The sequence below is a fragment of the Paroedura picta genome, chromosome 1, assembly GCF_049243985.1.
Source record: "Paroedura picta isolate Pp20150507F chromosome 1, Ppicta_v3.0, whole genome shotgun sequence".
NCBI classification, from domain to species: Eukaryota; Metazoa; Chordata; class Lepidosauria; order Squamata; family Gekkonidae; genus Paroedura; species Paroedura picta.
This window is the reverse complement of record NC_135369.1, coordinates 68,529-89,768: the sequence shown is the minus strand read 5'-3', so window position 1 is coordinate 89,768 and position 21,240 is coordinate 68,529. Positions and strand designations below refer to the sequence as shown.

The window sequence follows — 21,240 nt, the reverse complement described above, 5'->3', positions numbered from 1 at the left end:
TTTTTACATTATTAATTTGATTTCCTGCCCGGCCGTCACCTTCCCGCTGACAGCTGCCCCTGCCCATCCGCCGCTGGCTTCAGAGCGAGCCGTTCCCCGCTCCTGAATCCGGGGGCCCTTGATGGCGGGAGGACGTTCGTGCCGAGGACCTCATTGGGCGTTTAGCAGGCATGGGGGGAGCACTGGGGCACAATTCCTCGGACCGCTCCCACTCTGCGTTCGCCTGAACCTGTCCACCACCCCCTCCCGCTCCCCCTCCCCTGGAGAAGAGTCTGGCCAGCCAGGAGAGCTCTCCCAGAACTGTCTCTGAACTTCTCTGAGCCAAAACCACGAGATTTGGGGTTCCCTTAACTGAGCCATGGCTAGTTCCAGTTCTTTTTCCTCTGGGCTGGGGGGGGGTCAGGCCCAATGGCCCCTCCAGCTCCCCCCCCCCCGAGCAAAGCAGAACTGCTGTTGGCCTCACAGGGGCCCTGGGAAATGCGAGAACTCGTGCGGCCCCAGATCACACCTGAGCAGGACCTCCTGTGTCAAAGAGCGGCCACTCACTCTATGTCTCACCCCCACCCCAGGAGGTGCTGTCGGACGGAAAGAGGGAGACCACCATGAGCCAGCTGCTGGTCAACCCAACCGACCAGGACATCGGGAGGGTCTTTGTCTGCCGCTGCGCCAACGAAGCCATCCCAGGGGGCAAAGAGACGTCCGTCAAGCTCAACGTCCACCGTGAGTGGAGAGCCAGGTGGTTCTTCGGCCCTTCGCCACGCGGATCGGGACCCAGTGCCATAGGAGGGGGCTCTTGTTTAAGGCGGAGACCCCCACCACCCCATGGAGCCCAGCTCTGAAGCCAGTGCTGCCCCACTGACTCTTCTCCACCTGCCCCACCAGGGTCACATTTTGGGATTTATACAGCACTTTCCTCCTCGGTGGAGAGCCAAAGGGGCTTACAATGCCGTTCTGGCTTGGAAGAAGCGACCTGGTGAGGCAGGTTGAGTTGAGGGGAAGGAACTGGCCCAGGGAGACCTTGTGAGTTGCCACAGGGAATTGCCACAGGGACCCCTGTGGCTCTGCAGCAGAAGAGCCGGATTCGAGTCTGGCAGCACCTTCAAGGCTATGGAGGTTTTCGTGGGATGAGGGTTTGAGAGTCAAATCTCTCTCCATCAGAGACATTTAGGGATTCAGGTCCAGGAAGACCACCAAGATTTTCAGGATCAGCCAGTCTTAAAGAGGGGGGGAGCACCAAATAAGTGTCCCTCATTCCTTCCTTGTGCCAGACCCTCCGACGGTGACGCTGTCCATCCAGCCGCAGACGGTGCAGGAAGGGGAGAGGGTGACCTTTACCTGCCTGGCGACAGCCAACCCCGAGATCAAAGGCTACAGGTGAGAGGTGGTGGGGAGGCAGAGAGAGGGGGCCGGCTGGCGGTGGCTGCTGCCACCCCAGCGGCTGAGGACTCTCTCGTCCCTCCCCCTCTCTCTCAGGTGGGCCAAAGGAGGCGTGATCCTGGAGGACGCCAAGGAGAGCAAGTACGAGGCACAGGTGGATTACACCTTCTTCACGGAGCCCGTCTCCTGCGAAGTGCACAATGACGTGGGGAGCACCAACGTCAGCACCCTGGTGGACGTCCACTGTGAGTGCCGGTGGGGGCCCTTGTCCGGAGGGGCAGGGAGTGGCCCCCAGGGAGTCTTTGGTGGGCCAGGCCCTCTCTTCCTTCCCTCACTTGCTCTTTCCTCTCCCAGTTGCTCCCCGCATTGTGGTGGATCCAAAGCCGACAACCACCGACATCGGCTCAGACGTGACCCTGACCTGCGTGTGGGCCGGGAACCCTCCCCTCACCCTCACCTGGACCAAGAAGGAGTCCAACATGGTGAGGCTATGCCCAGCCGGGATCTTTGACCCCCTCCCCGCTGGCGCAGGTGGCGCTCCTCCAAAGGGCGCGGTCAGTCCCAGCCGGAGAGGCCTGGCCCATCTGAGGGGGCCACGAAAAAGAGGGGGAGCCCAAGGGCCCGGGAACACAGCCGCAGCAGGACGGGAGAAGGAATGGGGAGGGCTGGAGGGAGAGGGGGAGTCGGAAGGGGTGTGGGGTCAAGCGGGAGGCTGCGACTCTCCAGCACCCAGCTTCCCCCCCCCCTCCCGTGACCCCCTCCTGCTCTGCTCCCAGGTGCTCAGCAACAGCAACCAGCTCTTCCTCAAGTCCGTCACGCAAGCGGAGGCCGGGCAGTACGTCTGCAAGGCCATCGTGCCACGGATTGGAGTGGGCGAGCGCGAAGTCTCCCTCTTGGTCAACGGTAAGGGCAGAAAAGACAGAGAAAGGAGGAGTTCTCTTACTTGCTCACACTGTGAGGTCTAATTGGGCCTGCCCCCCCCCCCCGGTTAATGAGATAGAAGAATAGAGCAGGTGAAAGGTGAATGAATCTTTGACAAGGTTCCACAGGATATTCTTGTTCACAAGTTGGTAAAATGCGGTCTGGATCCTAATTCTGTCAGGTGGATCAATAACCGGTTGACAAATCGTGCCCAGAGGGTACTTGTTAATGGTTCAGCATCTTCTTGGAAAAGAGTGACAAGTGGAGTAGCCCAAGGATCTGTCCTGGGGCCTCTGTTGTTCAACATATATTTATAAATGATTTGGATGAGGGATTAGAGGGGAGACTTATTACATTTGCAGATGATACTAAACTGGGAGGGGGAGCAAACACAACTGAAGACAGCAACAGAATACAGGATGATCTTGATAGGCTCGAGAAATGGGCTAAACTGAATAAAATGAAGTTCAATAGGGACAAATGTAAAGTTCTGCATTTAGGTAGGAAAACCCAAATACACCAATATAAGATGGGGGAGACTTGTCTTGGCAGTAGCATGTGTGAAAAGGATCTAGGAGTCCTAGTAGACCATACATTGAACATGAGTCAGCAGTGTGACTCAGTGGCTCAAAAGGCAAATGGGATTTTGGGCTGCATCAAACGGAGTATCGTGTCCAGATCACGGGAGGTGATGGTGCCGCTTTACTCTGCTCTGGTTCAGCCTCACTTGGAGTCCTGTGTTCAGTTTTGGGCATCCCAGTTGAAGAGGGATGTAGACAAACTGGAGCGTGTCCAGAGGAGGGCAACAAAGATCGTGAGGGGTTTGGAGACCAAGACGTATGAGGAAAGGCTGGGGGAGCTTGGTCTGTTTAGCCTGGAGAGGAGATGACTGAGAGGGGATCTGATAACCATCTTCAAGTATTTAAAAGGGTGCCACACAGAGGATGGAGCAGAACCAATGAGATGAAATTAATTCAGTTAGAGCGGTTTCTCAGTGGTACAGGCTTCCTCGGGAGATGGTGGGTTCTCCATCTTTGGAAATGTTTAAACAGAGGCTGGAGAGCCATCTGACAGAGAGGCTGATTCTGGGAAGGCTCAAGGGGGTGGCAGGTGACAGTGGGTGAGTGAGAGGGTTGTGGGTGTCCTGCACAGTGGAGGGGGTTGGACTAGATGACCCAGGAGGCCCAACTCTAGGATTCTATGATTCTATGAAAACAAGGAACTCCCTGCTATCGGTACTGGGGGTGGCTCTAAGCACAGGCAGCCTTAGGAGGGGACTAGAGAAATAGATGGCGCAGGGGTCCATGCATGGCTGCTAGCCACAAGGTGTGGGTGGGGCACTGTCTGGGGCACGGAGGCTGTGTTCGTGGTGGGCCTCCTGATGGGCCCTGGGTGGGGGCCCCTGTGTGGCACAGAGTGTTGGAGGGGCCACAACCTGATCCAACAGGGCTTCTTTTACATTATGTTTGGGGCAGAGATGGTCTGTCTTCTTGGTGTTGGCGGAGGGGGCAAGAGTGGGAGGACTTCTGGTGTTCTGGCCCTGCGGGTGGGCCAGGGGAATTGGGGAGTGTGTGCTTCTTCTCTGTCTGAAACCCCTGCCTCCCGAAAGCTCATCCCATGCTTTCCACAAATCCCACAAATGCCCTCCTCAGGTCCCCCCATCATCTCGAGTGACACCGTCCAGTACGCCGTGCGTGGAGACCGCGGAAAAGTGGAATGCTTCATCGGCAGCACCCCCCTCCCTGACCGCATAGTGAGCCCTGGTGACCTCCGTGGAGCTGGGGTGGGGGGCCGGGGAACGGTGGGGGCGGGGGATGGTTGTTCCAAAGTTGCAGGGGGGGTCTCCTGGTTTTCTGCTTCGGAGGACTTCCGTCTTCGCACAATCAATGCCTGCCTCCTCACCCCCTTTCCCCCCACCCTGCCCTCCAAGGCCTGGGGCTGGAAGGAGAACGTCTTGGAAACGGGGACCCTGGAACGCTACACTGTGGAACGCAGCACCATCGGCCAAGGGGTGCTCTCCACCTTGACCATCAACAATGTCATGGAGGTGGACTTCCAGACGCGCTACAACTGCACCGCCTGGAACAGCTTCGGGCCCCGGACGGTCATCATCCAGCTGGAGGAGAAAGGTGAGGCCCAGGTAGAGCAGGGTCCGGTCCCCAAGGGTGGGCAGACAGGTTCCCCCCTCCCCCGAGAAGCTCTCCAAAAGAGCAAGAAGGAATGAGGGTGTTCCTTCCGCCCTTCAAACTATTATTAGAGGTTGTTTCAGCAATGCTCATCAGTCCTCTTGGGGTACATCTTATTCCAATGTTGGCCCCAGGGCAGATTTTAAAAAATGCATAATGGGGCCAGGTACAAGAAGCCCTGCTGGGTCAGACCAGGGAGGGTCCCTCCAGTCCAGCCTCCCGTCTCACCCAAGGGCCAGCCAGTTCCTCTGCAGGGCCAGCCACAGGGCAGAGAGGCCGAGGCCTTCCCCTGAGAAGACCCTCGGAAGAGCCCTGCTGGGTCAGGCCAGGGAGGGTCCCTCCAGTCCAGCCTCCCGTCTCACCCAGGGGCCAGCCAGTTCCTCTGCAGGGCCAGCCACAGGGCAGAGAGGCCGAGGCCTTCCCCTGAGAAGACCCTCAGAAGAGCCCTGCTGGGTCAGGCCAGGGAGGGTCCCTCCAGTCCAGCCTCCCGTCTCACCCAGGGGCCAGCCAGTTCCTCTGCAGGGCCAGCCACAGGGCAGAGAGGCCGAGGCCTTCCCCTGAGAAGACCCTCGGAAGAGCCCTGCTGGGTCAGGCCAGGGAGGGTCCCTCCAGTCCAGCCTCCCGTCTCACCCAGGGGCCAGCCAGTTCCTCTGCAGGGCCAGCCACAGGGCAGAGAGGCCGAGGCCTTCCCCTGAGAAGACCCTCGGAAGAGCCCTGCTGGGTCAGGCCAGGGAGGGTCCCTCCAGTCCAGCCTCCCGTCTCACCCAGGGGCCAGCCAGTTCCTCTGCAGGGCCAGCCACAGGGCAGAGAGGCCGAGGCCTTCCCCTGAGAAGACCCTCGGAAGAGCCCTGCTGGGTCAGGCCAGGGAGGGTCCCTCCAGTCCAGCCTCCCGTCTCCCCCAGGGGCCAGCCAGTTCCTCTGCTGGGCCAGCCACAGGGCAGAGAGGTGGTGGCCTCATGGCTTTGGGATTCAGAGAAGTGAGCCAGCTGGAATCTTCTCAGCAGCGTTCTTCTTGAGATGCCTTTAATGAGAGGTGCTCCCAGGGATTGAACTTGGGGTCCTACAGAGCTGCCATTCCAGCATGGTGGCTAGCTGGAAGACCAGAGAGGCTCAGACCCTCAGAGACGGACTCTGCTCTCTTCTCCCCCCCCCCCCCCCCGCCGGCTGCCCTGCAGAGGTTGTTCCTGTGGGGATCATCGCTGGAGCCACCATCGGAGCCGGGATCCTGGTCGTCTTCTGCTTCCTCGCGCTGGCCTGCTTCCTGTACCGACGTCGCAAAGGGAGTGAGTGGCAGCCAAGGGGGTGGGGAAGGGCAGGCACCTAGCCACTCAGAGTGTGGCCAAACAGTGGCCCGGTGGCCTCTTGCAAGAACGGCAAGGAAGCGCGTGGAACAAGGGCCACGGCAAGCAGTTGGGGCCAGAAGCATCTCTTTCCTGCTGCTTCTCTGGACACGGGTGGATGAGACGGAAGTCAGCATTCAAGAGACTTATTTATCTACTAGAATGCAAGGCTGTTGTATGTTAAACACAGCGGGCGCTAGCCTCGGCCTGGCCAAAGGGGCAGTCCCGCTGTGTCACCAAGACCCCTCCCCTGCCCACATCCCGGTTGATGCCGGGGCCTCAGGGCCTACCTGGCATGTAGGCAGGCAGTGTGGTAATGGTGGCCGTGGGCCGAAGGTGGCACATGTTGGGGGTGGGCAGTCCGGGGCCAAGGGGCCAGTCGTTGCCCCCCCCATCCCAGACAGCACCCACCCCCACACCCCTTCCTGCTTTATTTATACTGCAGAGCAGTGTACAAATTTATTATTTGGTGATTTATTACCCACCACTCCCAGACTGGCTGGCTCGTGGCGGGTTATAAGTAGACCAGAGCAAGCATGGCAGATCTCCTGGTCTCCCCGGGTGGGGGTGGGGCTGGGGGGTGCACAGCCAGTCTCTGCCTCTCAGCCTGCCCCACCCCAGGGGAATGGCCCTCTCCGTAGACCTATGCCTTGTACCAGAGGGGGAGATGCTCCAGAGGGTGAAAGAAACATGGTTTCGATTTCCCTATACTGAGCCGTGGATTGGTGGTTTGAAGGGGGGGGGTCCTGTCCCCAGGGCTCTGCTGTTCTCCCCCCTGACTTTGCTGGGTTTCAGCTGTGCCCCAGGACTTACCTGCAGAGGAGTCAGCCCCAATTCGTCCCCCAAAGCCCCAGCAGTACGAGTAAGCTTTCTGCACCCCAGAAGTTCCCCTAGATTTATTCCAGGTGCCAAATCCTCTGCTGCTGGGTCTCCCCTCCTCTTTCCCCAGAGCTCTGTCCTGGCCTGTGTGTGGAACTGAGCTCATGTGGGGCCTTCAGGGAGCTCCCCTCGCAGTCTCTGGTCTTGTCTCCCTGAACATCTAGCCCTGTGTGGGCCCTCTCTCTTGCAGGCCGTAAAGATGTGACCTTACGTAAACTCGATATCAAGGTGGAGACAGTGAACCGGGAGCCCCTCACGCTGCATGCAGACCGCGAGGAGGACACGGCCAGCGTCTCCACGGCCACACGTGTCATGAAAGCCATCTACTCGGTGAGACGCAGATGTGTCCCCTCTGTTGCCCACCTGGATGCATGCTGAAAAGAGCTTGGGGGGAAGGGTCTGGGTGGGGTATGGCCACCTGCTTCCAGAGCACAGGGAGGGAAGGTGAGAAGGCCAGGACCCCCTTGACACCTGGCCAAATACAGCTGCACCACTCCGGCCGGCTGCCAGGGCATCAGGAGTACTGTGTGTGGTGCTGTTCCTGTGTATCCTGTGTTAGGGGCTAATGGAGCCATGCAGGGCTGTGGCTCCAGCAGGAGGGTGATGCAGTCAGATCTAGAAGCATGAAGACTTATGCACTGGTTCCGTATCAGGTTGTGGGGAAAGAGCGTAAGGCTCGGAAGGAACTGGAAGCAGAACATTCTTGGAAGAGGGTTATGGGCCCAGGAGGAGGTGTACAACTGTCTGTCATGTTCAGTACTTTGGCGTTGGCAGCTCTCCAGAGCCTTGGATCAAAAGGTCTTTTGCATCACCTTGACTCCCTGGAGGAGGCTGGGGGTCATTTTGAATTTCCTGTGTTGTGCAAAGGGTTCTACTAGATGCCCCTCAAAGTCCCTGTTTCTTTATTTGAATGGAAGCTGCTAGAGACTGTACCTGGGGCCTGTGCTGCACTGCTGAGTCACGGCTCCTCCCCAGACAGCTTCTTCTGGTGCCTGCCCTTATGGGGGAAGCTGGAGCTCTTTGGTGGGTTCAAGAGGGAGGGCTGGAATAGAGGAGAATTCAGAAGCTCTTGAGATGCGGAGAATTGTGACCCTGCCTTCACTGCTCTTTTCTGGCTGCCAGTCATTTAAGGATGACGTGGACCTGAAGCAGGACTTGCGCTGTGACACCATCGACACCCGGGAGGAGTATGAGCTGAAGGTGAGCGGAGGGGCAAGGGGTGCTGGCAGCACACGTGGGGTGTGAGTTCCCTTTGCACGTGTGCAGTCGTGGCCACTGGAGTGTCGGGCCTGGGGGCACAAGAGCGGGAACCGGCAGAGTCTCTCAGCTTGAACTGCATCACAGGGTGGTTTTCATGGGGAACGAAGGGGCAGAGGCAGAAACTACGTGATAAAGCTTCTGCAGGTCCCAGTAAAGGGGGAAAGTGGCATCTAAATTCAAGGCAATACTCCCTGGACCAGCTAAAGGAACCTTCTCTCCTGATTCACGGCCTGGCCTCTCCTTTGCGCCCACCCTGGTTCCAACTGCATCCAGATCCCCGAAGGTCCTGCAGGAGAGGGGAGGGGAGGGCTTGTGGGGGGCCGTCCGGGGCTTCGCAGTCAGCCAAGGGCGGTCGTGACGGGTGCTTCCCCGATCTGTTACCTGTCAGGACCCAACCAACGGCTACTACAACGTCCGTGCCCACGAGGACCGCCCGTCTTCCCGCAACGTGCTCTACGCCGACTACCGCAACCCCGGCCCGGCCCGCTTCGAGGGGCGCCCCTCCTCCCGCCTCTCCCACTCCAGCGGCTACGCCCAGCTCAGCACCTACGGCCGGGGCCCGGCCTCCGACTATAGCGGTGACCCCGTTCCGGGCCCCACGGCAGGACCCACCACCGCCGAGACCGCCAGCCAGTTGTCGTATGAGACTTACGGGGGGCACACGGCCTTCCCCCCCAACGCGGGCTACGCCACCTACCGCTTGGGCTACACCCAGCCCCCGCCCCCCGCCCTGGACAGAGCGGCCTACGACACCTACGACCCCCTGGGCAAATACACCCCCGCCACCCGCTTCTCCTACACCGCCTCGGACTACGGGCAGCGCTTCCAGCAGCGGATGCAGACGCACGTCTGACTGGCGAGCCGGGGGCGGGCGGGCGGGCCGGTACCTCATGATGGTCCCCTGATATTCAGGGGCTCCCCCCAACCCCCCCTTGCCCATCTGCAGGCCAGACGGAGGGCGGGCGCGGGACCCTCGTGGGCGTCCTCCGGGGGACACCTTCACGCTCCCCTCCCTCCGCCGTTCGGGTGGCACCAAAGAGAACAGCCAGGGAGTTGCCCCCGCTCTCCCCGCGGGCAGGAGCTGCTGGGGGCCAAGCTGCGAAGGTAGAGGGGGGGCCAGCCGTGGGGTCCCCCCACCTCCAGCCGAGAACTTGCCTCCTCTTCCCAGGGAACTCCGGTCCCAAATGAGTTGGTGAGGGGCTGACGGGAGCCTGATGCAGACCAAACTACCCACGGGGGCGACGAAGGGGGTCCGCACCAAGCCACCTGCCCCTTGCTCCCTCCTGGCTGCTCTGCGCTGTTCCGGGGGCCAGGGGTAGGGGGGGGCAAGCATAGTCTATGGGGGGGGGGCTTGAGCAGGGCCTCCTCCTGGGAATGCCACCTCGCCCCACAAGGGACAGGTACGTGCAGACAAGGTACTACCACACTCAAGGCCCTGACCAATCCGGTACAGAGGAACCTCAGCCAGGGCTGCATGGACCCCCTCCCTCCCTCCCTCCCACCCCACCCCACCCCCATTCAGAGAACCAGATCCCTGACAAGCCAGGAGTGGGTGGCAGGCTCTTGGGGGCCTCCTCCTCTCTCTCTCTCTTCCCAGGCACTGCACTTTGAAAGGCAAGAGGGAGGGCCTTTCTCTTGACTTTTGGGAAGGTCTGGAAGGGGGGGGAGGGAGAAGTCCAGGGAAAAGGTCCTGAGAGAGGGGGGGCCGCCCAGCTCCTGAAATCCTGTGGCCCTAAGAGCCGGGAATTTGAGATTTCCACCCAGTAAGATATCAGCTGACCGCTCAGGGTGATGAATTCTGCAGAAACCGGGGCTGAAAGGAGACCTTCCATCTTGCCCCTGCTCCTGGGCGGTGGGTCGGGGTGGGTGGGGCTGGACTCACTTCCGGCTGCAGCCTTCCCCCCAGGCCCAGATGCTCCCTTACACCCCAGCAGAGACATTGTAGACGGGGGGGAGGGGGGCGATGGTGCTGGTTTCGGGATTCGACACCTTGAATATTGTTGTGCTGCAGTAGTGGGTGCTCCTTCCCTCCCCAGGGACATTCCTGAGGGCCCGTGGCAGCCCCTGGCCCCTTCTGCCCCTGCCTGCCTGCCAGGCATCCCGGGGGCACAGTGGGGGAAGGGAGAGATTCGGATCCCCCCTCCCGTTTGCTTGCCGTCCAAAGGATCTCTCCCCACCCCCAGTCCGAGCCCCTTCCCTGTGACCACCAATCCATTGCAGTGTGGGTGCAAGGGGTTGGCATAAACTTCGTTCCCTCTTGAGAGAGGTGCATATGGCATTTTCCACCCTGCTCCGTGCTGAGGGCCAGTCTGCAGCCTCCCTCTCCATCCACTTCTTGTGCCTTAAAACAGCTTGGGGTGACCAGGAAGCACGTCCCTTGAACTCGCTGCCCGCGTAGGTGGGAGGGTCCCTGCTGGGGGGGGGAGGGAGCCGATCGGGCTCCCAGCAGAGTCCTCTCGGCCTGCTCTGTTTCTGGCACGAGGGCCAAACTGACCGCCAGGACGGGGGGACCTGCCTCTGCTTCTGCTGGGGTGGGGAGGGGGCCTACCTGGAGAAGGGCACGTGCCCTCCATGCAATCTGGGGGTGATTCTCAGCCAGGGCAGGGGCTCCTGGGAAGCACAAGCCCCTTTCGGGGTCAGGGGGTTCCTGCTCTTGCATGAGCTCAGCCCCCCACCCCCACCCCACCCCACCCCTGGCAGAAGGCGACATGGGGGCCTATTCCCCCGGTGGCCTGAGCCTGGGCCTCAGAGGTAGACACGTGCTCATTTGGGGCATGTTTCTGCGCAGCTCATGTGCTGCTGCCACATTTCCCTTCGGACTGTGGTTCCGGAGGGCTCCCAGCCCCCGTCGGGTCCCCTTCAGATGTTGCAGGAAGGCAAAGAGACCCCCCTCTGGCAGCGGACGGAGCTCTTGTGCCCTCCCTCCCCGGATGCAATTCCCTGGGGGCCGGGCCACACCCTGCACCTCCTCCCGCTCCCCTCACCTTGGCTCTGGCAGATCTCGGGGGGGGGGAGTGGGGCCTCCGTGAAGGAAGAGGGTGGGATTCTTTGCAAAGAGGGAGCTGTTTGGAGCTCTTCCTCAAATTTGTGTTGCAAGTTCAGAAATGCCTAAACTGGCCTCCGAGTGGCCCCCCCCAGTGGTTCCGAGGACCCCCCCCCCCAGTTCCTCCTGAAGGGGAGAGTTCCGGAGCCGCACAAAGCTCTTCTGAGGCCTGTCAATAGGAAAGGTGGGGCCGAAGCAGACCGGGCAGCCCAGAATGGTAAAACAGCACGGGGGACACACAAACACACCCCTCCTGCAATGAAGGCGGCTGGGCCTACCCTGACCCGGAGTGCCTGGCGAAAAGGGAGATTCTCGGATCAGGCGCAGGGGATCCAGCAGCCACCTCCGTCCGGAGGTCGCCAGGATGCCCGTGGGAGGAGAGGAGAGGAGAGGAGAGGCCTGGTCAGCAGGGGACACACGCATGCCCCTGGCAGGTGGCCCTCCGCGTCTGGTATCTGTAACCCCCAGGGCTTGAGCAATAAATATATCAAGGCCCTTGGGGTCTCTCTGGGGCTGGAGCCTCCGGCCCATGCCTTTGGCTGTGGGGACCCCCCCCCCCCGGAAGGGCACAGCTCCTTCCCTCCGCCCAGCCCCACCCTGGAGGACTTGGGCGTTCTAAAAAAAAAAAGAACCACAATAATAATAATAATACTCTTGAGACATAAATCTGTGAATTTTCCCTCACTGTACCTTCCTTTTTGGTTTTTTCTCATTCTTTACAAAATATTATGTACTATATTTTTAGTCTTAAACACGATATATTATATATATTTAATTTTTATATATATAAAGCCTAAATGTTAAAAAAAGTGTACGTATTATTTCCTTGTAGATCGATGAGGCTGCTGCAGAAGGGTGTCCAGGGGGCAGGACTTGGCAAGGTTCAGGCTGGAGAAGAGGAGGCGGAGAGGGGCCAGGAGGGCTCTCTTGGAGGGCGGGAAAGGGGGTCACTTGGAGGAGGGCCGGGAGCGGTTCCTGTGGGCAGCAGAAGACAGACCCACAGGAATGGGTTCAAACTATGGGTAGAACAGGACAGGCTAGATATCGGGGGGGGGAGGGGAGGAATTTCACAAGCAGAGTAGTTCAGCAGTCGAATGGGCTGCCTCAGGAGGTGGGGAGCTCCCCCTCACTGGGGGTCTTCTAGAAGATCCTTCTCCTGGATGCTGGAGGCTGATCCTGCACTGAGCAGGGGGTGGGACTAGATGGCCTGCATGGCCCCTTCCCACTCTAGGATTCTACGAGTCTAGTTCAGCCGTGGAATGGGCTGCCTAAGGAGGTGGTGAGCTCCCCCTCACTGGCAGTCTTCAAGCAGCGGCTGGACAGATCCTTCTCCTGGATGCTTGAGGCTGATCCTGCACTGAGCAGAGGGTGGGACTAGATGGCCTGCATGGCCCCTTCCCACTCTAGGATTCTAGGAGTCTAGTTCAGCAGTGGAAGGGGCTGCCTAAGGAGGTGGGGAGCTCCCCCTCACTGACCGTCTTCAAGCAGCGGCTGGACAGATCCTTCTCCTGGATGCTCGAGGCTGATCCTGCACTGAGCAGAGGGTGGGACTAGATGGCCTGCATGGCCCCTTCCCACTCTAGGATTCTAGGAGTCTAGTTCAGCAGTGGAAGGGGCTGCCTAAGGAGGTGGGGAGCTCCCCCTCACTGACCGTCTTCAAGCAGCGGCTGGACAGATCCTTCTCCTGGATGCTGGACGCTGATCCTGCACTGAGCAGGGGGTGGGACTAGATGGCCTGCATGGCCCCTTCCCACTCTAGGATTCTAGGAGTCTAGGTCAGCAGTGGAAGGGGCTGCCTAAGGAGGTGGGGAGCTCCCCCTCACTGACCGTCTTCAAGCAGCGGCTGGACAGATCCTTCTCCTGGATGCTTGAGGCTGATCCTGCACTGAGCAGGGGGTGGGACTGGATGGCCTGCATGGCCCCTTCCCACTCTAGGAGTCTAGGAGTCCAGTTCAGCAGTGGAAGGGGCTGCCTGAGGAGGTGGAGAGCTCCCCCTCACTGGCCGTCTTCAAGGAGCGGCTGGACAGATCCTTCTCCTGGATGCTGGAGGCTGATCCTGCACTGAGCAGGGGGTGGGACTAGATGCCCTCCATGGCCCCTTCCCACTCTAGGATTCTAGGAGTCTAGTTCAGCAGTGGAAGGGGCTGCCTGAGGAGGTGGGGAGCTCCCCCTCACTGGCCGTCTTCAAGCAGCAGCTGGACAGATCCTTCTCCTGGATGCTTGAGGCTGATCCTGCACAGAGCAGGGGGTGGGACTAGATGCCCTCCATGGCCCCTTCCCACTCTAGGATTCTAGGAGTCTAGTTCAGCAGTGGAAGGGGCTGCCTGAGGAGGAGGGGAGCTCCCCCTCACTGGCCGTCCTCAAGCAGCGGCTGGACAGATCCTTCTCCTGGATGCTGGAGGCTGATCCTGCACTGAGCAGGGGGTGGGACTAGATGCCCTCCATGGCCCCTTCCCACTCTAGGATTCTAGGAGTCTAGTTCAGCAGTGGAAGGGGCTGCCTGAGGAGGTGGGGAGCTCCCCCTCACTGGCCGTCTTCAAGCAGCAGCTGGACAGATCCTTCTCCTGGATGCTTGAGGCTGACCCTGCACTGAGCAGGGGGTGGACTAGATGGCCTGCATGGCCCCTTCCCACTCTAGGGCCATCTTCCCCCAGCAACTGTGGGGAGCAGCCAGGAGGGCGCTGGCATCCTGTTCCCAATTCTCGGGATCCCTTGAGCCCCTCATCCGAGGTTGGCCAGCCTCTGCTGGATAGAGACGTGTTTTCTGCACCGCTTGCTTAACAGATTCTGGGGACTGGAGATGTATTCTAATTTATTCCTGGATGAAACAGAAAAACCTCCTTCCAGCTGCTCAGGATCTGCTCGCCTGCTCAGCTCCCTTCCCCGATCTGCTCCTTGGGATTCCCCTGCAGACCCAGCCAAACCTGCAGCCCTGAGAAATGGGGGGGGGGGGGAGGTCGTCTCTTTCCATCCCTTCTGCCTCCCCAGAGTCCAGGAGCACCTTAAAGATGAAATCACCTCGTGACAGGGGAGGGGCTGACTTTGAAGTGAGCCATGGCTCCGGAACGTTCCCCCCGGGCCCCAAATGTGCTTGGTCCTTGGGTTGCTCCTGGCCCCTGGCTCCCTTCTGCTGCTGCAGACGGCCTCACTCAGCCCCCCATCTGGACCCCTCTGAAGAAGGGAGCTGTGACTCCCGGACGCTCCCCCCTGCCCCCAGTGTGGCTAGTCTTAGCCCTGGCACTTGGTGGCCTTTCTCTGCTCAGGCCGAAGAAGGCCCCGTGCTCCAGCCAGGCAGCGTTCAGGCCCATGGACCTCTGGAGAGCCACGGTTTGGCCACCCCTGACTAGGAGAACCAAGCTCTGTAGCTGGGGGTCTTTTATGGGGGTCTACAGGCCCCATCTGGAGGCTGCCAACCCGGGGAGAAGGGGAGGGAGCGTAAGCCTGGAGGATCCCCCTCCTGCATCCAGGGAAATCCCCTCCTCTTTCTAGCGGCAACGAAATCCTTCCATCCCTCTCTCCCTCGCTCTGCACTGCCCTGGACATGCCCCCGAGGGTCCTGCCATCGCACACTGGCTCTCTCCCTCCAGGGAGGTGTCCTGGTTAAGAGCAGCGGCTTCTAATTTGCTGAGTGGGGTTTGACTCCTCACCTCTCCGCAGGCATCTAGCAGTTCTCTCAGAGCTCTCTCAGCCCCAGCTACCTCACAGGATGTCTGTGGAAAGGGAAGGGAAGGAGACCGTAAGGTTAGGGAGAGGGGGGAAACGAGGCGCCCGCCAAGGGAACCGCCGGCTGCAGCCCCCGGCAGCTAATCGAAGGCTCCTGCTGCCTCCAAGACCCATTGCGGATCGGCTCTGCCGTTTAATCTCTCCGTTCTTGCGCTGGTGGAGGCGATAAAGTGTAATTTGATTTCCTCCCTAATAAATCCAGCTGAGAAATATACACACTGCTTGGAGCGGAGAAACTAAATTGTATTTCCCAGCAGCCTCTGCAGCAAGGCCTCGCTCAGTGGGTTTCTGCCTTTGCCTCAAAAACACACCATTTCCCCCTCCTACCAAGGCCAGCCCCAGGGGGAGGACCAAGGAGCCAAGTGAGAGACCCCAGCCTGAGACCCTGGAGAGCAGCTGCCAGTCTGAGCAGGCAACACTGACCTCAGTGGATCAGGGACCATCTGCTTGGCACACAAAAAGTCCCAAGTATAATCCTCAGTATCCTCAGGTCAGTTCACAGAACTGGCTGGCCCCTGGGTGAGACGGGAGGCTGGGCTGGAGGGACCCTCCCTGGCCTGACCCAGCAGGGCTTCTTGTACCTGGCCCCATTATGCATTTTTTAAAATCTGTGCAAGTTAAATAGGCAAGGCGACAGACACACAATCAAAGGCTTTAGTCAATCAAAGTCAATGAAGCAGAAGTAAATGTTTTTCTGGAACTCCCTAGCTTCCTCCATGATCCAGCGTATGTTGGCAATTTGATCTCTAGCTCCTCTGCCTCTTCGAAATCCTGCCTGTACTTCTGGAAGTTCTCAGTCCTCATATTGCTGAAGCCTAGCTTGTAGGATTTTGAAGATAACGTTGCTAGCATGAGAAATGAGTGCAATGGTGCGGTAGTTTAAATGTTCTTTGGCAATGCCCTTCTTTGGGATTGAAATGTAAACTGACCTTTTCCAATCCTGTGGCCATTGTTGAGTTGTCCAAATTTTCTGGCATATTGAATGTAGCGCTTTTGTCTTCTAAGATTTTGAATAGTTCAACTGGAATGCTGTCACCACCACTAGCTTTATTGTTGCTCAGACTTCCTAAGGCCCATTTGACTTCACATTCCAGGATATCTGGCTCCAGGTCAGTAACTACCCCCTCCTGGTTATCAGGAATGTTAAGCTCGCTCTTGTATAGCTTGCTCTGTATAATTTTGCCATCTTTTTAAAATCTCTTCTGCTTCTGTGAGGTCCCTACCATTTTGGTCCTTTATCATACCCATCTTTGCATGAAACGTTCTCTTCATATCTCCAATTTTCTTGAAAAGATCTCTGGTCCTCCCCATTCTATTGTTTTCTTCTATTTGTTTGCACTGTTCATTTAAGAAGGCATTCTTATCTCTTCTAGCTTTTCTCTGGAATTCTGCATTCAATTGGGTGTATCTTTCTCTTTCTCCCCTGCCTTTCACTACCCTTCTCTCCTTAGCTATTTGTAAAGCTTCCTCAGACAGCCATTTTGATTTCTTGCATTTCTTTTTCTTTGGGATGTTTTTAGTTGCTACCTCTTGTACAATGTTGCGAACCTCCGTCCATAGTTCTTCAGGCCCTCTGTCTATCAGATCTAATTCCTTAAATCTATTTGTCACCTCTACTGTATATTCGTCGGGGATATGATTTAGTTCATACCTGAGTGGCCTAGTGCTTTTCCCTACTTTCTTCAATTTAAGCCTAAATTTTGCAACAAGAAGCTCATGATCTGAACCACAATCAGCTCCTGGTCTTGTTTTTACTGACTGTATAGAACTTCTCCATCTTTGGCTGGAGAGCACATAGTCAATCTGATTTCTGTGTGGACCGTCTGGTGATATCCATGTGTAGAGTCGTCTCTTGGGTTGCTGGAAAAGAGTGTTTGCTATGACCATTGTATTCTCTTGACAAAATTCTACCAGACTGTGCCCTGCTTCATTTTGTACTCCAAGGCCAAACTTGCCTGTTATCCCAGGTATCTTTTGGCTTGGAAAACTCAACAATGGCCACAGGATTGGAAAAGGTCAGTTTACATTCCAATCCCAAAGAAGGGCAATGCCAAAGAATGTTCAAACTATCGCACTTTGCACTCATTTCTCAGGCTAGCAAAGTTATGCTCAAAATCCTACAAGCTAGGCTCCAGCAATATGTGGACCGAGAACTTCCAGAAGTACAGGCAGGATTTCGAAGAGGCAGAGGAACTAGAGATCAAATTGCCGACATACGCTGGATCATGGAGAACACTAGGGAATTCCAGAAGAACATCTACTTCTGCTTCATTGACTATGCTAAAGCCTTTGACTGTGTGGAGCACAACAAATTGTGGCAAGTTCTTAAAGAGATGGGAATACCAAAGCATCTTATTTGTCTCTTGAGAAACTTATATGCAGGTCAAGAAGCAACAGTGAGAACTGAACATGGAATCACTGATTGGTTCAAAATTGAGAAAGGAGTTCGGCAAGGCTGTATACTGTCGCCTTGCCTATTTAACTTGTATGCGGAGCACATCATGAGAAAGGCGGGATTAGAGGAGTCACAAATTGGGATCACGATTGCAGGGAGAAATATCAATAACCTCAGATATGCAGATGATACCACTCTAATGGCAGAAAGTGAAGAGGAACTAAAGAGCCTGTTGATGCGGATGAAGGAGGAGAGTGCCAAAGTTGGCTTGAAACTCAACATCAAGAAAACGAAGATCATGGCATCCGGCCCTCTCAATTCCTGGCAAATAGATGAGGAAGAAATGGAGATAGTGACAGATTTTATTTTCCTGGGCTCCAATATCACTGCAGATGGGGACTGCAGCAAAGAAATTAAAAGACGCTTGCTCCTGGGGAGGAAAGCTATGGCAAATCTAGACAGCATCCTAAAAAGCAGAGACATCACCCTGCCAACAAAAGTGTGTTTAGTCAAGGCTATGGTATTCCCAGTTGCAATGTATGGCTGCGAAAGTTGGACCATAAGGAAGGCCGAGCGTCAAAGAATTGAGGCTTTTGAACTCTGGTGCTGGAGAAGACTCTTGCGAGTCCCTTGGACTGCAAGGCGGACAAACCGGTCAGTCCTAGAGGAGATCAGCCCTGCCTGCTCCTTAGAAGGCCAGATCCTGAAGATGAAACTCAAATACTTTGGCCACCTCATGAGAAGGAAGGACTCCCTGGAGAAGAGCCTAATGCTGGGAGCGATCGAGGGCAAAAAAAGAAGGGGACGACAGAGAATGAGGTGGCTGGATGGAGTCACTGAAGCAGTAGGTGCAAACTTAAATGGAGTCTGGGGAATGGTAGAGGACAGGAAGGCCTGGAGGATCATTGTCCGTGGGGTCGCGATGGGTCGGACACGACTTCGCACATAACAACATCTTTTGGCTTCCTACTTTAGCATTCCAATCCCGCATGATGATAAGCACATCATTTCTTGGCGTTGCTTCTAGAAGGTGTTGTAGGGCTTCATAGAACTGGTCAACTTCATCCTCTTCAGCAGCATAGACCTGGATTACTGTGATGCTGAATGGTTTGCCTTGGATTCGAACTAGGAGTCTATATTCACCATCTTACGTAAAGCGGCAAGCTGCATAGATCCCAACAGTATGGGCGGGAGGCAGTAAATCTGGCTCCCAACTCTGGGCTGGGAAACAGCTGGAGATCTGTTGGTGGCGCTTGAGGAGGACGGTTTGGGGAGGGGAGGGGGGACAATGCCAGAGAGTCCCCCTTTCCAAACAGCCGTCTTCTCCAAAGGAGCCGATTGAGTCATCAGGGGCTCAGTTGTAACAGCGGGAAACCTCCAGATGCTCCCATGGCAAAAAGTCCAGCTCGGGGGTGACATGATCATAGAATCCTAGAGTGGGAAGGGACTTCCTGTGTCCTCTAGTAATCCAACCCCCTGCACTATGCAGGACACTCACAACCCTCTCGCTCCTCCACTGTCACCTGCCACCCCCTTGAGCCTTCACAGAATCAGCCTCTCCGTCAGATGGAGATCCAGCCTCTGTTTAAAAATCTCCAAAGATGGAGAACCCACCACCTCCCGAGGAAGCCTGTTCCACTGAGAAACCGCTCTGGCTGTCAGGAATTTTTTTCGGAGGTTGAGACGGAATTTAGAATCCTAGAATCACAGAGTTGGAAGGGACCTCCGGGGTCCTCTAGTCCAACCCCCTGCACTGTGCAGGACACTCCCAACCCTCTCGCTCCTCCACTGTAGCCTGCCATTGACTGTCCCTGCACCATGATCCCCATATTCCTTTGTGGTCTCCAGTCCAAATACGATCCTCGCTTTGCTTCTGAGATCTGAGGAGATCTGGCCAGCCTGGGCCTGCCTGGTGAGGGATGAGACAAACGGAGGTGTTGTTGCCAGCCGTTGTCAGCAAATGGCCTTGCAGACAAGATGCAGGAAGTCTCTTTACTTCCTGGTTCTCCAACGGCAGAGGACAGATATAGAAGGCCCTCAGCCACCGGCTCTGCCCAACAGCAGCCCTGCTTCTGTGTTTCTGGGTGGGGACAGAAACGGCCCCCGAAGAATTCAGGTAGATGGGAATTTCCTTCCTGCCTTGAGCAGGGGGTTGGACTATATGACCCTGGAGATCCCTTCCAACTCCTTGATTCTGGGATTCAAAGAAGTCTGGGGCAAAGGCTCCTGTGGGAAGAGATGGGGCTGCTGGTGCTGTTGGGTGGAGCCCTTCCTCAGCATGTCCCTTCTGGCGTAGAGGTTCATTCAGCAGAGAATTCCAAACAGCAAGATTCAAGGCCAGCAGCATCTTTGGGGCAGGAACTTGCCAGATCTGTGTAAACTGTGTGAGTCCAGCAGCAACTTATAGACCAAAAACACTGTGTGTGGTTCATGGGGGTGGGCAGGCTGGTCTCAAGCATCAGGGCAGCCTTTGAGCCCAGGCCCCTTAAGACCAACGGAGCACACAATCACACAAAAGCTACACCCTGAAGGAGCTCTGTTGCTCTTAAAGTTGCCCCTGGACTCAAAGGGTTTTGGTGTGAGTTTTGTGGTAGACACAAGATGCATGGGAAGTGACTGCCTGACAGAGGATCCTACAGTGGGAAGGGGCCATAAAGGCCATCTAGTCCCACCCCCTGCTCAATGCAGGATCAGCCTCCAGCACCCAGGAGAAGGATCTGTCCAGCCGCTGCTTGAAGACGGCCAGTGAGGGGGAGCTCCCCACCTCCTTAGGCAGCCCCTTCCACAGCTGAACTAGACTCCGAGAATCCTAGAGTGGGAAGGGGCCATGGAGGCCATCTAGTCCCACCCCCTGCTCAGTGCAGGATCAGCCTCGAGCATCCAGGAGAAGGATCTGTCCAGCCGCTGCTTGAAGACTGCCAGTGAGGGGGAGCTCACCACCTCCTTAGGCAGCCCATTCCACGGCTGAACTAGACTCCGAGAATCCTAGAGTGGGAAGGGGCCATGGAGGCCATCTAGTCCCACCCCCTGCTCAGTGCAGGATCAGCCTCCAGCACCCAGGAGAAGGATCTGTCCAGCCGCTGCTTGAAGACGGCCAGTGAGGGGGAGCTCCCCACCTCCTTAGGCAGCCCCTTCCACAGCTGAACTAGACTCCGAGAATCCTAGAGTGAGAAGGGGCCATGGAGGCCATCTAGTCCCACCCCCTGCTCAGTGCAGGATCAGCCTCCAGCACCCAGGAGAAGGATCTGTCCAGCCGCTGCTTGAAGACGGCCAGTGAGGGGGAGCTCCCCACCTCCTTAGGCAGCCCCTTCCACAGCTGAATTAGACTCCGAGAATCCTAGAGTGGGAAGGGGCCATGGAGGCCATCTAGTCCCACCCCCTGCTCAGTGCAGGATCAGCCTCCAGCACCCAGGAGAAGGATCTGTCCAGCCGCTGCTTGAAGATGGCCAGTGAGGGGGAGCTCCCCACCTCCTTAGGCAGCCCCTTCCACAGCTGAACTAGACTCCGAGAATCCTAGAGTGGGAAGGGGCCATCCAGGCCATCTAGTCCCACCCCCTGCTCAGTGCAGGATCAGCCTCCAGCATCCAGGAGAAGGATCTGTCCAGCCGCTGCTTGAAGACTGCCAGTGAGGGGGAGCTCCCCACCTCCTTAGGCAGCCCCTTCCACTGCTGAACTAGACTCCTAGAATCCTAGAGTGGGAAGGGGCCATCCAGGCCATCTAGTCCCACCCCCTGCTCAGTGCAGGATCAGCCTCCAGCATCCAGGAGAAGGGTCTGTCCAGCCGCTGCTTTAAGACGGCCAGTGAGGGGGAGCTCCCCACCTCCTTAGGCAGCCCCTTCCATGGCTGAACTAGACTCCTAGAATCCTAGAGTGGGAAGGGGCCATGCAGGCCATCTAGTCCCACCCCCTGCTCAGTGCAGGATCAGCCTCCAGCATCCAGGAGAAGGATCTGTCCAGCCGCTGCTTGAAGTCCAGCCATGATGGGGGTCTCCCCACCTCCTTAGGCAGCCCCTTCCACTGCTGAACTAGACTCCTAGAATCCTAGAGTGGGAAGGGGCCATGCAGGCCATCTAGTCCCACCCCCTGCTCAGTGCAGGATCAGCCTCCAGCATCCAG

The 21,240-nt window shown here is 57.3% G+C and overlaps 2 protein-coding genes across 2 annotated transcripts in view; both read left to right on the top strand.

Annotated features, from left to right (window-relative positions):
* Positions 1-11,737, top strand: part of KIRREL1 (kirre like nephrin family adhesion molecule 1) — a 72,560-nt gene extending 60,823 nt beyond the window's left edge. Inside the window, exons 5-15 of the mRNA XM_077317727.1 lie at positions 570-720; positions 1,269-1,374; positions 1,474-1,622; positions 1,732-1,859; positions 2,154-2,280; positions 3,951-4,051; positions 4,229-4,427; positions 5,660-5,767; positions 6,894-7,033; positions 7,826-7,903; positions 8,352-11,737. Coding sequence (XP_077173842.1) covers positions 570-720; positions 1,269-1,374; positions 1,474-1,622; positions 1,732-1,859; positions 2,154-2,280; positions 3,951-4,051; positions 4,229-4,427; positions 5,660-5,767; positions 6,894-7,033; positions 7,826-7,903; positions 8,352-8,816 — 1,752 coding nt within the window. The 3' untranslated portion in view covers positions 8,817-11,737. The remainder of the gene's footprint in view (positions 1-569; positions 721-1,268; positions 1,375-1,473; positions 1,623-1,731; positions 1,860-2,153; positions 2,281-3,950; positions 4,052-4,228; positions 4,428-5,659; positions 5,768-6,893; positions 7,034-7,825; positions 7,904-8,351) is intronic.
* LOC143842433 (uncharacterized) overlaps positions 10,672-21,240 on the top strand; it is a 33,558-nt gene continuing 22,989 nt past the window's right edge. The window contains exon 1 of the mRNA XM_077347884.1: positions 10,672-10,714. Coding sequence (XP_077203999.1) covers positions 10,672-10,714 — 43 coding nt within the window. The remainder of the gene's footprint in view (positions 10,715-21,240) is intronic.